The sequence below is a fragment of the Strix uralensis genome, chromosome 5, assembly GCF_047716275.1.
Source record: "Strix uralensis isolate ZFMK-TIS-50842 chromosome 5, bStrUra1, whole genome shotgun sequence".
NCBI classification, from domain to species: Eukaryota; Metazoa; Chordata; class Aves; order Strigiformes; family Strigidae; genus Strix; species Strix uralensis.
This window is the reverse complement of record NC_133976.1, coordinates 2,771,231-2,788,309: the sequence shown is the minus strand read 5'-3', so window position 1 is coordinate 2,788,309 and position 17,079 is coordinate 2,771,231. Positions and strand designations below refer to the sequence as shown.

At 42.9% G+C, this 17,079-nt stretch overlaps 1 protein-coding gene across 2 annotated transcripts in view; it reads right to left on the bottom strand.

Moving 5' to 3' along the window:
- CHCHD3 (coiled-coil-helix-coiled-coil-helix domain containing 3) overlaps nt 1-11,400 on the bottom strand; it is a 163,863-nt gene extending 152,463 nt beyond the window's left edge. For both annotated transcript variants that reach the window (XM_074869682.1, XM_074869683.1), the window contains exons 1-2: nt 11,229-11,400; nt 9,311-9,398 (exon numbers count right to left, since the gene is read on the bottom strand). In XM_074869682.1, the coding sequence (XP_074725783.1) occupies nt 9,311-9,398; nt 11,229-11,312 (172 nt within the window). In that variant the 5' untranslated portion in view covers nt 11,313-11,400. The remainder of the gene's footprint in view (nt 1-9,310; nt 9,399-11,228) is intronic.
- Nucleotides 11,401-17,079: the final 5,679 nt, after the last annotated feature.

The following is a 17,079-nucleotide window of genomic DNA, read 5'->3' as shown; positions in this document are numbered from 1 at the left end:
GATTTTTATTTAATTCTAACATGAAAAAAACCCACCAAAACCCAGAAAAACCCATCAAAGCACCCCACAGTGTCTTTCCAGGAATCTGCCTCATAAACAATTGGTAAACTCTGGCTGAATTTTCAGAATAAGTTCTGCCTAAGACTAGGCTCTGACTGTCTATGCCCCAAGGTCTAAAACTTTACCAAGATTTAACTACAAACAATTAAGTACTGGGAACTAGTAAAAGGCAATGGCACCAATCCCATGCATAAACGCAGAAACATTTAGTCCTTAAAACTCATTACTCATGGTGTTTTGCAAAGCGCTCCATGAACTGTGCACAGTCTCTTCTTCCCAGGTTAAATTTTTGCTCTGTGTTTTTAGTGACAGTTTCCCTAGCTTTCTTAATTAAGCTTATTGCAGCACTAGAAATTAATACAAGAATCACATGTCAGCCACTAACAGTTGTTTTTCAACATGATTTTCTGCTAAGTACTGGAAGATTATGTTTTAGCATGCACAATCTTGTGCTTTCACATCAAAAAGCAGGTGACTAATTTTTAACTCACAAGCCATTTCTAAAAAATACTAGCAAATACTTTGGATATGCCGGCTATACCAGCTATGACAAAAATTGCTTTATATATGTACCACACAACTACTCCAAAAGATTTTTAGAGCAAATGTCTGCACTCAGTAAACCCTAATAGAGCACATGCAGCCTTAAGCAGAATAGCATGAAATTTAATTTCAACAAATCCACTAGAGACCAAAAAGCACACAGTATGTGGTACATAAGAATTACCTGTTTCTAAGAACATATAGAAACAAAAATGACACTTCTAAATGAATGCCCATTGAAAGATAAATTCCGACTATCTGCAAAAAGCCACACACACAGAAAACCATCTGTAAAAGAAAAAAAAAAAAAAAAACTATAAAAGAAGCTGACTTGTCATCGCAATGAATCTACCTCGGCCTGAGATTAGTTACTTATCCATAGGAGTAGGACAGGACCTGACACAGAGTCCTCTTTTCTTTAAATTTCATTTGGAATATCAAAAGTTCTCTGGCAGTTGTAAAACAAGAATCCCTAAATAAATCAATCAACCAAACGTCCCCCTAGTTTTTGACAATATTCATAGGATGTATTGGCTTGCTCCCTGACCCTCATGTAGGGGAAAAATAAAAGAAGGAAAACCCACACAACTCAATCCCACAAGCTCTCAAAAACCTAATTCCTCCATTTGCAGAACCCTTGCAAGCCTCAGAATTTGTTTCTTTAGTTCCCTTTACAACACTGAATAATTACAAATAAAGCCATAGCGGGAGCAGAAGGAGAGAGGGGGGATGGGAATCAATTACTGCAATTCTAGCCTTAAATGCCTCCCACACATGGACCACTTCTTTCATACAAACTTGAACATGATCATTTCACTACAGTGAAAGAAAAAAACAGAAGGAGAGAGGGAGAGACCTCCTCTACATTTGGCCTGCCCTTCCAACTGCACAATCAAACTTAAAACAAATTTATATAATGTCAAACTCTGCGTTAACATTAACACAAATGTCATTTCTTGGAGCATATTTAAGTGTATGTATTTCACACAGTCCACTACTATGCTGACATGTAAAAAAGGTACTTCAGGAGGCTGGCTGTTTTAAATTGTTGTTACTAATTCACCTGTAAAAGTTCTCTTTTGTTTAGGAGACAAAAAAAAAAGGTTAACCCTACCTTGAACAACGTAAAATATTATTTCAGTATTAGGTGAAAAAAAATAATTCTAGCCTACAAAAGCTTCAGGATTGTTTCACCTCACAACACTCTCCTCCTGAAGATATAGTCCAGACTGCTTGAGCCACACCTGTGCCTTCCAGCTCCATTAACTGCAGGATGGGGTTTACTCCCTTCCACCAGTACTAGCACTTTGACAGCTTAAACAGCTGATTCCGGAAAGAAAAACTTAAGTTCGATGCAATCTGCAAAGCTGTTCCAAAAGATGGTCATCATCAAAAAGGAAAAGGGACAGTATTGTTCCTGTGTGTGCTCCTGCTTCCCTTCTCTGAATACACAAGGTTCAACAACGGGAGAGAAGCCGGTACAAAACTCTTCTCGTAGGGTTTTTTCTAGATGGTTCAAATCACTGGACACCAATTTATTACAGGGACAGATGATCTGACGTGAGACCGTTAGATGAGGTTAGTTGTAACATCAGACTATGAGCTTAAATACATGACATGTACATGAGAATTTCCAACACCTTTAGCCATTCCTTCTTGTTCTACCTTTGGACAGCTGTTTAAAATCTCTGCGTTCCACAGGATGTATCAGAGCGCAAAATATAATTAAAGTGGGCAGCCCAAAGGCACAGTCTTGATCACATAAAGACAGTATTTCAGTGAAGAATCAAAATACTACTTTTGAATTGGACAAACATTGGGAATATAGTACAAGATAGCACCCCAGGCACATCCAGGCTTCTTCATTCACAGCTTAAAAAATTTCTGTTCATAAGTGAGATGAGCATTCGTAAGGTTCTAAATGTTCCCCTTATACAATTATGTACCTTTTCCATATTCAACAATCCAAGTCTCTTAAATAATTAAATTAGGGCTTTCTGCTTACTAATATTCTCATCATGTCTACCCAACCCTCCATTAATTACACACCATCTTTTTCATGAGGTTAATACTGTACTTTGAGGACACGGAGTGAACTAATCCCTTCCACAGCCCTGAACTCCAAATTGCTGTGAACTATAAGAAAAAAAAAAACAAACAGATGTACAGGTTGCATTATTTGCTACTTTTTCCTTCTAATTTCGGTACCATTTTACAAGGACATACCCAGCCACCTGAAAGCGTTCACAGAACACCTTGCATGTCACACAGACAGTAAAAACTTTAATTTATGCACTACTTGCTTCATCTTCGAGGCGTAATTCTAGCTTCCCTATACTCCTGCAATCCAGTGACATGAATGTCAGGCACAACTAAAGATTTGCTGTTACAGTGACAGCATTAAAAGTTTGGCATCTTAAGCAGTCTAGTGAGTTACAAGACATTTCACCTTTTGATAATAAAATACTTCCATCAATAGTGAACCTTTAACCCAAAGAATATCAATATACATCACTGAAAATAAAGTTACCTCCGAGAAACTCAGTGACAACTAAGTGGCAATACAGCAAGCCACATGAAAGCAGGAGTGAGCACTGCAGCATCACGTATGCAAGAACACCCAAGACGGCTTGCTGAAATTTAGATCACGCATCAAAAAATACATACCCGAGCAAGCTACTGCCTGGGTGTCAGAAGCTTCTGATGAAGCTGCCCTTCCTCTACAAGTCAATGTATTACACCATGTATCTACTTCCTTCATCAAGAGCAGTAGGATGAACTCTACTCAACAAAACTGCCAAATATTCTTTGGAATGTATTCTTGCCGTGACAGCTACATTAGAGGCTTCCAAGATTTTCAGACCAAAAGCCTATCACAAGTCATCAGTATTCCTCACAAATATCTCTGCTTCCCTTTGAAAAACTTTTTTTTTCCTCCCAGAGGTCAGAGAGAAAGCAAAACAAAACCACAAATATACTATTAAAAAACAAACCCAGCATTATTCTATAAGACACAAATCAGGGCATTCCAGGCTACCAGTGGTCCACTCACCACTTTGTTGACTGGGGATTCCTACTTCATTTACTTCACAGAGGCTTTCAGTACCATTTAAGTTTAAAACCTCCTTCTAAAGAGTACCCAGAGCTGTACCTAGAGGAGGGCAAACAGACACTGCCAAATGGAGAGACCAAGCCCTCCTGGTTGCTGCTACAGGCAGAAAGGTTGCAAATCCATGTCAGCAGCTGAAAGAAACTGCCTGAGATTTGTAGGTGTCTCACAGCAAAGTGAAGCAGGGAATCAACCCAGGAATTGCTAAAACTCTGATTTTTTTCCTTTTCTAAAAGTAAGAGGAAATCTACAAAATAACATCACGGAAATGTCAGTTTACTTCATCTTTCAGTTTACACAGAGAAAAAGTGTTGTTGCAACAGAGGTAGACAAAAACAATTAATACACTACAGGGCACAGAATTAATAGGAATTATTTGCAGAGGATTCTTGCTTAACTGGCATAAATTTAGCCAAACTCCACATACTCATAAACACTGAAAATACAAACCAGTTCAAATATACAAGCTACAACGCAAAGCCTCCCACAACATTTATTGTGAAGTATTCCAGTTTTACTTCTTTTCGTGCAGCATCTGACTATCCATAATTACTAGTACCATCCGCACATGCTGCGTTTCTTCAAATAAAATAAATTTTTTTGTAAAACAATCTTCCTAAAAGCCAGACAAGGAGCAAGGGCTATGACTGGTACAGAAGTTCTCATGTTCTCTCGGGCTGCACATTGCAAGAGACCAGGCCAGGTGGTCACAATGGTCCCTTCTCACGTTATAAGGATTCAAAATGCCCTGTTGCACTTAGCAAACTTATTTTCACACCCTACCGCCAAATCACAGGAAAACAGAATCATTCAGGTTGGCTTCCTCAAAACCTTCTCTGCCCAACTTTGAAAAAGTCAAGTTTCCCCAGCCTCTCCTCAAGGGAAGGCACACCACCCCCGGCTTTTGCTGAACTAGTTCCAGCTCCTTTTCAGCAGTTACTCCCCAGCCTGCACTGTGGGAAGACATTGCTCCTTTCCTGCTGCAGGACTCTGCACTTGTCCTTGTTGAATTTCATGAGGTTCCTGTTGGGTCATTCCTCCAGTCAGCCTAGGTCCCTCTGGATAGCAGCCCCCACCTCAAAAATGTAGACAGCATCCCCCCAATTTGTGGTCATCTGCACTGAAGAGCCTGTACTCCACCTCCTCCTCCAGGACATTGATAAAGGTGTTAAACAGGACAAACTCCTGCAGAACCTCTCATGATCATAGAAACACAGGATGGTTTCGATTGGAAGGGACCTTAAAGATCATTCAGTTCCAACCCCCCTGCCACAGGCAGGGACACCTTCCACTAGCCCAGGTTGCCCAAAGCCCCGTCCAACCTGGCCTTGAACCCTTCCAGGGAGGGAGCAGCCACAGCTTCTCTGGGCAACCTGTGCCAGGGCCTCACCACCCTCACAGGGAACAATTTCTCCTTTAGATCTAATCTAAATCTCCCCTCTCTTAGTTTAAACCTGTTCCTCCTCATCCTATCCCTACCCCCCCGATCAAGAGTCCCTCCCCCCTTTCCTGTAGCCCCTTTCAGTCCTGGGAGGCCGGTCTAAGGTCTCCCCGGAGCCTTCTCTTCTCCAGCTGAACCCCCCAACTCTCTCAGCCTGTCCTCACAGGGGGGTGCTCCAGCCCCCCGAGTATCTTCGTGGCCTCCTCTGGCCCCGCTCGAGCAGGTCCGTGTCCTTCTGATGTTGGTGCCCCCAGAGCTGGACCCAGCACTGCAGGGGGGTCTCCCAAGAGCAGAGCATGATAATCCCCTCCCTCAACCTGCTGGCCACACTTCTCTTGATGGTATTCTCTTGATACCAGCCTCCAGGTAGAGTATGACCCATTAACCACAACCCTCTGACCCTGACCATCCAACCAGTTTTTTTAACCCAACTTGTCATTCAGTTGGGTTACTGCAACAACCTAACTTGGATACGAGAATACTTGGAGAGTGTTAAACACCTTGGTGAAGCTGAGGTAAAGGACACCTACTGCCCTCCTCTCATCCACAAACCCACTCATTTTGTAGTCTTCCACCTCCTGCTGGCCTCATTTTGACACTGAAGCTCTATCATGAGCTCCCTGTTTAACCAGACCAGCCACCCAATATATCTATTAATTTTCTTGAGTACTTGAATGGACCGTTGTTGCAGTAGGAAAAGGTTGTCCTTAAGGACCTCACAGCTTTCCTGAGCTTATCCCTCAGAGCTGTCTCCTATGGGATCCTACCAACTAGCTCTCTTCACAAGCTGAAGTTTGCTCTCCTGAAGTTCAGTTAAATCCTAGCTGCATCTCTAACTAGAACCTAACTCTTCAAAAACTCATTCCTGTGCATCTCAACAATACTTCCTTATATGTTTCCAACTCAGCCAAGATACCCTGGGCCACTGAAACTCCACCAAAAGACACAGACACCAACACAACAGAGTACACGTCAAAAGGCATCATTCCACACAAATGAACAAAGAGAAGAAATATTTTTTTCTCCACTGGAAACATGCAAGGTCTAACCCAATTTCTGAGGAGGCATTAGCAGTGCTCACTTTATTACACAGCTACACAATACACTGTACTTCATGACATGGGTCCTTTACTGATTTGTTTTCATGATGACAGCATAGTAACAATACAGTTAAATAAATAAAAAACTTCCTCTGTGTCTTCAGTGTAATCTGTTTCTGCAAAGGGAAAAAAAATGGCTGTCTGAGATGCAGAGAGCCTTGATAATTTAAGCATTTGTTCTTCTGTTTTCTCCATAATAGACTATTAGCTTTTCAAATATCCACTAAGCTAAAATGAATTAAACCATTCCCTTTGTCTGTTATGACTAAAGCTTTAGGTATAATACACAGAAGAAAAAAAAAAGTACTCGTCTGACCAAATTACTTTTCATCAATATTGCTTTAGGAATTACAGACATACTTTAAAGATTTTACACTTGTTAAATATTTTAGTGCATTTAATATTACTCAGAAGCCAGAAAATGATCCAAGCAAGCTAGAATGCTTTAAGATGTAGTATTTAGATGTCAGATTTCATTGTAAGTGTATGTAATTTCATTTTCCAACCCCAAACTGAAGTCAATAAATTCATCATATATTGGCAAGCAACATGATACACATTCTTTCATGTAATCTAATCCATTATTCCTCCACCAAAAGCTATCAAAGACTTGACTTAAAGAAAGGGCTGTTTTCAATAGCTCTAATGTTTCTCCCTCTAGACATCTTTTTTATTTTTGTAGGAAAGTGTGATTTGTCTAGAATGTATAAAGATATAAAAGCAGGCTAACAAACTGTCAAGTTTGAAAGTTGCCCAGCTGGTAATCCAAAAGCCAGGGCCAGCCTCCAAACACCACCCTCTCTTCAGAAGCAGCAAGTGATCCACTCTGTCAGAAAAACAAGTCATTATCACCAGATTCATAAACAGGACAGGAGAAGCTGCCTGGAGAAAGGTCTCTTATTATCCATGCAAGAGGTTTTCCCTAGAAACCAAGCCCCAGCACTGCTGCACCACAGAAGGAAGATTCCCAGATTTGGGATCCAGCCCCCACAGCCAGTAACACAGAGTAGTTGAACATGAAGCGATCAGAGCACCAGCTCTGAAGCGACTGCCCTTCCCGTAATGACACCCTAGCAGACAAATGCCAACTCTGACAAGTGTAGATGTAGCTACAAAATAAACAAGTAGGTTGCCTGTTCTTACAGCATCAAAGAAATTCAATGGTTTGTAATTCTTCGTCAAAAAACATTCAATGAAAGAGGAACGGATGGTGCAGCAACATGTACTTAAGTATAATTTAATCCTCTTAAATACAAATCATTTTAGCAACTGAGGTATAACAACGATTATACTTTCTGAGGCAAATACAAGCACTTCACCTAAATCACTAGTTCTTAAAGCAAAAATACGCACAACATTTTCCAAGTTTGTAACGGCCAAGCGATTCATTAAGCCTTTCAATAAATTAAAAAAAAAAAAAAAATAAGTAAAAAAGCACTACTTCCAACACACAAAGAGAAAGAAAATAAAGGATCAAGATATGTACATACCATGAATTAGCAAAGAATTACTGAGGTATTACAGACTTCATGTCTGGTCACCACATCCCAAAAATCACAGATGCTTATTCACAAGACTACTTCCCTAAATCAGGTTTAAGGAACAAACAGCACTGTGAAAGGAGGTAGGATGCTCAAGTATTATTTCATATAAATGCTTTACCTAGAATAATTTCTTCACCACAGTAAAATACACATACATAATGAGAAGGCTACTATTTGGGAAAAAAAAAGATGGACAATCTGGGAGTCTATGCGTGAAACCACAGCCCTACTCCATTCAAACCTTACTTAAATTCTAAGCAATTTTACTGGGCAAACCACATTTCACAAGCCAGGTGACAGTTTAAGTTATTTTTAACACTGGTATCTTCCTTGCCTTCATTATGCTCCAGTCTTCCTATTTATAACGTAGAAAAACAAACCTCTAAAACAGCACCATTTGAGTGCCCCCATATTTGTAAAACACCCCGTGTTGGATTTGCTCGATACGGTTAGACGCTTACATCTGCTGCTCCTAGAGGGCAACTCATCTCCTCCTAAAGTAGAATTCTCAAATAAACCAGATGAATTGTCACCCAAAATGTCTTTTTCTTTCTGCTGACTATAGAGGGAGCCCAGCTGGGATATAGACACCTACAGCACAGACACCTTCAATTCAGCAACAGGAAACCAACTTTCTATGCTTCAGATAAAAGATGCTGCATTCTGTTCATTCAGGTCTTGCTGCAAGGCCCACTACTGCTACAGGTCTTGTTTTTAATCAATGTGTTGAGTTTTGGTGGGGTTCTTTTGTAAGTATGAAAGGAAAAGGCCCTTAGGGAATACTGATATCATTAACATTTCTGGAGCATTGATAAGGAGCCTTACTTGAACCTGACAGGTTTCACATAGTCGACAAACACAAATCACATGCTCCAACCTCTGCCATTCATTTTCACTCCTTCAGTAGCTACGCTGTGTTCACTGTGCTGAAATATTTTAAATTAGACTACAGGCTGCCTGGCACAAAGCCTGTTTGATGCATCTGAACAGGCCTCAATAACGAAAGATAAAAACTTAAGAAAGCCATCATTATGAGCCATCGATCTGTATAAACTGTGACTTATTTCCACTATTCCATGATAGGAAAATAGGGTATTATTCTTTTAATGTTTGCTTAAGTATGTTTCAATAGAAGCTCACTATACTAAAATTCACTGTTGATTAAGTATGCAAGGATTTTCACTTCAGAACTCAATACATATTTGGAATAGATACTTGCTTTTTCTGGTTTGTGGGGTTTTTTTTAAAATATCGTTAACAGTGGATAGTACCGTAGAAAACCAAGTCTAATAAACAGTTGTGTTTTAAACTTTAACGTCAGCCAGAAGAAAACAAGGAGTAATTGAACTCCTCTAAAAGCCTACAAACTACTTCCTTCTTCAAAAGGAGATGAGAAAAAAAGTTAATGTCAAAAAAATCATCTCTGTGAAATGGTAATGAGCTCAGTACAATGCTCTGAAAGGCATATTTGATTTGCTTCCTCACATCAAAAAACAGAAAAACACAGGCATACCTGCACCAGATGCCGGTCGGTGCTGAGACTGTGGTCTTCCACTGGGCGAGGAAGGTTCCTTCATACGATCAATGACACTGTCAGAGAGCTGAAAAATATAACCCCCAATCCAGAGTCAGACTGTATCTCCTCCTTTATCCCCAGTACCCATCTCTTTCCCCAAAAAATGAGGTAAAACTTTTAAAAAAGACCATAGAGCCCCAAAATAAGATATGACAGCCACTAAAATTCTATCCACAAGGCAAAATAAACTCTATTTCCCCTTATTTGTGGGGTGAGCACTCATGTCTGGGTGCAAACAATCAGACTGAACAAGATTATTTTGACTCTCATTGAACAGAAGAAACAGATATGACAAAATATAGGATACAGGAAAGGGTAGAGGAAACGACACCCTTTGACACATTGCTTGTTAATTAATCTGCTTTTTTGCGTTTCTCAGTTATTTGGATGACAGTCAGTGCAGGTGCAGAGCACTTGGCCCAGGACGAACTTAATCCTGATAAAGCCTTCAGAATACTTGTGCAACTCAAGTGGTCACAGCAAGTGCTGTCAACCACTAAGTTCATTCTAACGTTGACACACACACCCCCCTAAAAATACTGTCACAAATTCTGCAGAATCAAACAGAATAAGAGTAACATCCAGTTTCAGATCTATTGAGGCCCACAGAAAAAAATAACAGATGGTAAACAAGTAATAACATGAAAGCTTTTCTTTTCCAACTTATAACTTCCTATTGGTTTCCTCAAACACCAACTCTATCAAACTACTGTTTTGACTGCCCATGAAAATTAATTTTAATTAGCAAATCCTTTAGTAAACCTACAGCACGATATGTCTCACTGGCAGAAACCTGTGTTACAAAGGCTTTGCTAAAATCTGTAATCTAAAATGGCTTGGAAGAGACCTTAAACATCATCTAGTTCCATCTAATATACAAGTTAAAATTTCTTCAGCAAAGGATTTCTTAACCCAATCCTTAAAACTCTCAATTTAAGTTCACACAGTTATTATTTAATGAAGCTACATTTTGCTATTACTCATGACATCCTTCAGTTTTTACTCCCAGTATTTCAAGATCCAGGATACTTTAGAAAAATTCCAACAGTCCTTCCCAGTATTTAAGCACAGTTCAGAGCAGACGAACTCCGCTGCAAACATCTACATTACTCGCACCTATTTGCCTGAGAGCATTAAACGACCAGAACTGAAAAATATTCGTATGCTGAAATAGGCAGCAGTTACTACCATGGTTCACTGCGCAACACTCCTCCTTATGAGCAGTAATAAAAGACAACTTATTATCCTTCCTGATATGAACTACAGTGTCTTCCATTGAAACGCTTCTAAGCTGCAAGATTTCTCAAAGTGTCTTGTGTCACAAACTATCTTCTGGTATATTATAGGCGATAACATGCCACGAATAGGAAAAAAAAAAGGGAATGCTTCTGCAAGTACTGGGGAAGCCGGATATAGCACATGGCCGAGAGCTGGATACGGGAAAAGGCGGAGCTCTCCTATGTAGAGGTCAGCGAAAGACAAAACAAGCTCTGCTGGTTACACATCTCCTCTACAACTCTTGTGCCACCCGGCTCTGGGAACCAGACCGCGAGCAAGGCTCCCCGAGGCAGCTTCCTATTCACGGCGTGCTTCTTGCCAGGACAGCCGCCTCCACGCTGCACCGGGGCTCCACGGCGCTCGCCGGTCCACTCTAAAACACCCGGTCACTGCGGGAGAGGGGACGGAAACGGAGGAGAGCAACCGTGAGGGGACGGAGCTGCAGGGTCAGGGCCAGGAACCAGCAGCGTTGAGACAGAAAAATGAGAGAGGGACTGGGGCGGGCCGAGCCCGGGGCCAGCCAGGCCCCGAGCGTCCCGGAGGGTCCCGGGGAGTCCCCGGGGAGCCCCGCTCTCACCCGCACGCCCTTCACCACCGTGATGTTCTCATTCTCGTCCGTCTCGAAGGTGACGCGCCGGTTGCTGCTCCCGCCGCCGCCCATCTTCGCCCGGCGCCACCAGGCCGCGGCCAGGGACAGCCCCAAGGAGACTCCCCGTCCCCGCTGCCAGCGCGCCCCGCAACAACACCGCCCCTCATTGGCCGGCCGCTCGCCCTAGCCCGCCCCCCGCGCGTAGAACCCAGCTCCTTATTGGCTGCGGGGGCGTCGCCATGGAAACCGCGCACCCCCGCGACCGGGCGGCGAAGTACCCGGAAAGGGTGCGGAAACTTTTTGGGGTTTAAACTTCGGGAGGGGTGAGACTCCAAGTCCCAGCATGCTTAGCGCCAGGAGGCGGGGGCGGGAGCTGCGCGCCCGCGCGGTGCCCGCTGGGTAATTTAGTTCTTCCCCCCTTTCCCCACGGGCGGTGCGCGGGCTGCGGGGCCGCTCTGAGGACAGGAAGTATCGTCCCTCATGGGCCCTTGGGGCTCTCCCGGGACTCGGCTCCGCTCTGAGGGGACTTTCGGGATCCCCCCCCAACTTCAGCCCTGCGTGTCCCGCTGGGGCTAAGGCTCCTGCCCTCCCTCAGCGAGGCCGCGGTAATGGCGCCGTATGGGGTGAGGGCCCCAGGCTTCTGCTGGAGCTGTGGGCCTGAGCGGCTGCCTCATCCCATTTTCCATATCATAGCAGCATAAAATTACCATTAACATAGCCCCTTTGGGCATGTAATTTTCTTTTCAAGAGATGAATAACGTTAATAACGCATGATACATGTTCTTTTCAGCCGACAGTATAAACTGCATCTGGATCCGGCTGTTCTGTGAGGAAAATCCCCCCTGTAGATCCCATCGCCTGGCTTGATGGCCAGAATTGCAGAGGCGTGTGCTGGGAAGACATCTGAAAGCAGAAAATGGTGTTCTCTAGTGTATAATACCAGAAAAAATACTGCGTTCTGGATGCCAGTGGTGTCAGACACATCTTTGAATTTCTCTAACATAAGTATGAGGTGAGAAGTATCTTTACAAAACTGGACTATATGAATATACATTGTTTTGTCTTCTACCATCTGGCCTCTTTGCTTGTTTTGCCCAATGAAGCCCCAGTCTTCTGGGACTTCTTGACACTGGAAACATACTAATAACCATGATATTTGGGAAACTTTTATCTTTTTCCACCTTCCAAGCCCGTTCATCTGCTTGCCTCAAGGAAGGAGAGCCTATTTGTACCGAAGTGACACTGATGCCTTCCACTCCCTTTACAGGAAATTTGTCCCAAAGTGTTTACACAATGATCACAACGGATCATTGCAGTCTGTGTCATCTGACTCGTTTCATTTCTCCAAATCGATGCAAACATCATGTTGGTTTCATCAACAGAACCGCTCACATGTCCTTGATATATTTTCAAGCAATTTTTATTTGGATGTAAAGTGTATATCAGCCAACATTTCAGCAGTATCTGCCTTCCTTGGGGCTTAAGATATTGCTGAAGCATTGGCTGACAGCCACTTTACTACCAAATAAAAATTGCTTGAAAATATATCAAGGACATAGGAGCCGTTCTCTTGAGGTACGTGACATGATGTTTATGCCTGTTTTTATAGATGTTAAACAAGTTTCTATGAGGGGGCACTATTATGAATCTGACACCCTGGTTACTGTATGTTTTTAAGGGAATAACTGGACTGTGCCTCTATCTGTCTTGATACGGTGTGAGCACCAACCAACTGAGGGTATTGAATTTTCTTTTTTTCTGCACTGGGAATGTTTTTAGGGAGTCAAATTGTATTTATTCAGTTAGTGACGTAACTGTTGTGGAAATGCCCATCTCCAAATCAGAAGCAGCTCTTCTAATATATTTGTCCTCTGTTGGGAGAGTTCTGAGAAAATACTCTCAGAAAGATTTATATTTAGGAGTTAAGGTTTTAACAACAGCTATTTTCTACCAGGGGTTTTTATGATTGTTTTGTATGACTTGAAATTACAGAACACTGTAACATATGCATAGATTTCAGGGGCGGGAAAAAGAACAAATGGGCAGAATTATATCTCAGAATTGCTTTGGGTCGTTTTGATGTGTCTGTAAGGTTCACTCACTGTAGAAAGAGCAGGACTGAGGTACCCCAGAATTTATGGCTCCCCTATAATAGGTGGGAATGAAAGACTGTTTGCTGCAGGCCAGAGCTATCTATATGTCAGAAGCTTTTCTCTGCGGACTGTCAAACCTATTTGAGAGCTCTTTCAAGGACATTGCTAGATGAAAAAAGGATTAGAAATTAATGTTAGAAAAGACTATAACAAATTTGCAGTCCAAAAGTAATTCATTAACGACTGGCAAATAAACTCATGTCTAACTCACAACTCTCACAAGCAATTTGCAAATAGAAAAAGCAGTTGTTCTGTGTATAACCTCAAACAATTTATATGTTCACATAAACAATATGCTTATTTTAAGAGTAGTGTCTGTCAGCGGGGTACAAGGAGCTGACTGCCATGTGGCATAGAAAAACCAGACCCTAGTTTAAACTAGTGCAGGCAGGGGCAGTAATCAAAACATCAAAACAGAGCTCAGCATTGAATAATTTGTTACTACTCAGGGGTCTTAATCAGTCTACAGGAGTTCTGTGCAGCTAAGCCAGGCGCTTGTAATAATGTGCGTTACCTCGAATACCGGCATCCCACTCCAGCCAGCATAAAACTCTTCAAAGATACAGATGATGAAGTGACATGCCCAAGGTCATTCAGTGCCAAAGCAGCAGGACACTGGTGTTCTGTATCAGTTCTCTTCAGTGGTTACTAGAGATTACATTTCTACCGAGGAAAAAGATAACGCAAGAGCAGAATGACAAATAAAAATGTAGCGATCAATGCGAAACTATTAACTGCTGATGATTCTTGTTTGATCTGAACCCGTTTCTGACTTGTGTAAGCAGAAAATCCATCTCAAACCGGTAAACTTCAGGTATTTCATTATGTATCTGAAAAACAGGCAGCAACTTCTTAGGTTAAAAACATTTCCTTCTCGTGGTGCTGTGTGCTTTTCCACATACCCTGCATGGTTTTATGGCCAAATGCTAAATGCTGTATCTATTGTTAAAAAGCAGTGCTGTTGTCCAATCTTGTTTGTCCTTGACTGGACATACTCCTTTGTGGTAGAAATATTTCTTCTACCACTTAATATTCAAATTGTTCGCTATAAAGTATAGCCAAAGAGTAATGAAGGACAGCATCAATAGACATTCACAAACAAATAAATCCTAACGAGCTCAGGAACCAGTTACTATTAAATTTCAGACTCTCGTCTCAAGACTTAAAAAATGCTGTGAAAACACTTGATAGGTGAGGTGACATATAAAGGCTCATTGCACACCTGCTGTGAGTTTTTATTCTGCAGAGGATCATCTTGCTCGGTCACTGCCACGGTGTGTGTGTTGTGCCGTATGATTTTCCCTGGTTATCCCTTGATGGTCATCTGTTCCTTAGAAATGTTCAGCATGGAAGGGCTTTGATAGTACCTGGGTTCCTCCTTATCAGCAATGACCATTATAGCAAAGTCTGCAAGTTCTCAAAATCTGGAAATTACTCTTTCCTGTTGGATGTAACAGTCCACAGTGCATTCTGCTGTAAGATGAGATTTCATGAGTAAATAATGTATCTTTTGTACAGTTCTGGTGTGCCAAATTCTGCTTCTGTTGGTGCTGTTGGCACAAGCTTCAGTACCTGTTGTAACTGGAGGGCAAATTAAGCTAAGCCGTCAAATTCCTCTAAATAAGCTTTGCAAACATATTTGAAGGCCTGGTTCTATAAAGGGCAGAACACCTGCCCTTTCAGTCCCAACTCACCTCCTGCAGAAGCAAAAGGAGCACGGCTCATCTCAGAATCGATGCTTCAATCATTGTTTCACTTTTCACAGCCAGTGTTTTTTTCTCATTAGTTCAAGACAAGAGCGTGCCTGAATTTTGCCACATAGTAGCACCCTATTGGCAATGGTTATTGTTACCATAAATCCGGCCTCAAAAGAACCCTCTAAGACTAAGACTAAGTTTTAGAAAGCAGGCATTCTTTATTGCAGCGCTGGATGCTCGGGGGACCACTCCACCTAACGTGCAGACACTAAAACAAAACTTCATCCTTTATATACCTTAAAGACGTGAAATATTCATACATTTTCCAAGAAGTCTCCGCCTTCCCGCCTACCTGCTACATTTACGTAATGCTGGTGTTGCAAAACTACACTACACATGCGTGAGGGTCTCGGGTGGTCGTCAGTGGTCGTTTGGGAAGTTAGCCCCCTACTCCTTTTTACTTTTTTATGGTCACGAGTTTTCTGAGGACAATTTCTTCTCATTGGATGTTTCCCAAATCTGTTGTCTGGCCAAGCTGTTCTTTCTCATCCGCCTCATTTGAGCATTTCTGCCAGGATGTATCTATTCTCAAGGTTAGGATATCTTCTCTGGCCTTGTTAAATACAAAGTTAATCATTGTTTGGTAAAAAAATTTCTCAACATTTCCCCCCTTTGAGACTTCCAGGTATACACAATTAGGTACAACATGACCATATAAGGTATAATGAAATGCTTCTCTTATTACTAATTGTTACAGGCCTCAACTTGCAGGCACTACTACTTGCAGGCATCAGCTAGCAGCCGTCATTACCAGCTGATATCGCTGGGAGAGTCCTATCTGCATGGTTTGGCCAAGGCCAACTGGAGGAGTTTCCACAAGGCCAAATGCCGGGTGCTGCACTTGGGCCGCAACAACCCCCAGCAGCGCTCCAGCCTTGGGGAGGAGTGGCTGGAGAGCTGCCAGTCAGAGAGGGACCTGGGGGGTGATTGATAATGAGCCAGCAGTGTGCCCAGGTGGCCGAGAAGGCCAATGGCATCCTGGCTTGTATCAGCAATAGCGTGGCCAGCAGGGACAGGGAAGGGATCTTGCCCCTGTGCTTGGCACTGGTGAGGCCGCCCCTCGATGAGTGGGTTCAGTTTTGGGCCCCTGACTCCAAAAAGGCCATTGAATGACTCGAGCGTGTCCAGAGAAGGGCAACGGAGCTGGTGCAGGGTGTGGAGCACAGGTGTGATGGGGAGCGGCTGAGGGAACTGGGGGGGTTTAGTGTGGAGAAGAGGAGGCTGAGGGGAGACCTCATGGTCCTCTGCAACTCCCTGAAAGGAGGGTGCAGAGAGGGGGGATGAGTCTCTTGAGCCAAGGAACCAGCGGCAGGCCAAGAGGGAATGGTCTCAAGCTGCGCCAGGGCAGGGTCAGACTGGCTCTTAGGAAGTATTTCTTTGCAGAAGGGGTTGTTGGGCGTTGGAATGGGCTGCCCAGGGCAGGGGGGGAGTCCCCATCCCTGGAGGGGTTGAAGAGTCGGGTTGACCCAGCGCTGAGGGATCTGGTGGAGTTGGGAACGGTCAGGGTGAGGTTCATGGTTGGACTGGAGGATCTTCAAGGTCTTTTCCAACTGAGATGATTCTGTGATTCTGTTTCCTGAGTCATCAAGGTTAACAACCTGATCAATGAATAATGATGAATTATTCTTCTTTTTCTGAGCAAAAGAAAAAGGTGAGTTCAACTCATCATATTCATTGCAGGAGGGAGGCTGGGTTTCTAGTTGGTGTCCAAGATGGCTCCGTGTGACGTGTGCTGTCCACAGGCCACCACCGCTTCCGCGAGATCGGTTTTAGAGTAGCTGGGATACTTTATTATTCTTTATTTGTTTCTTGGCTACTAGGCACTGTACATTGGATTATGGCTGCATATATCACCCCAGAGATCCCTGCACTTTCCACAGAGGGCAGCCTGGATTCCACACCTTGCAGCACCAGCCCCAGGAAGCTGTT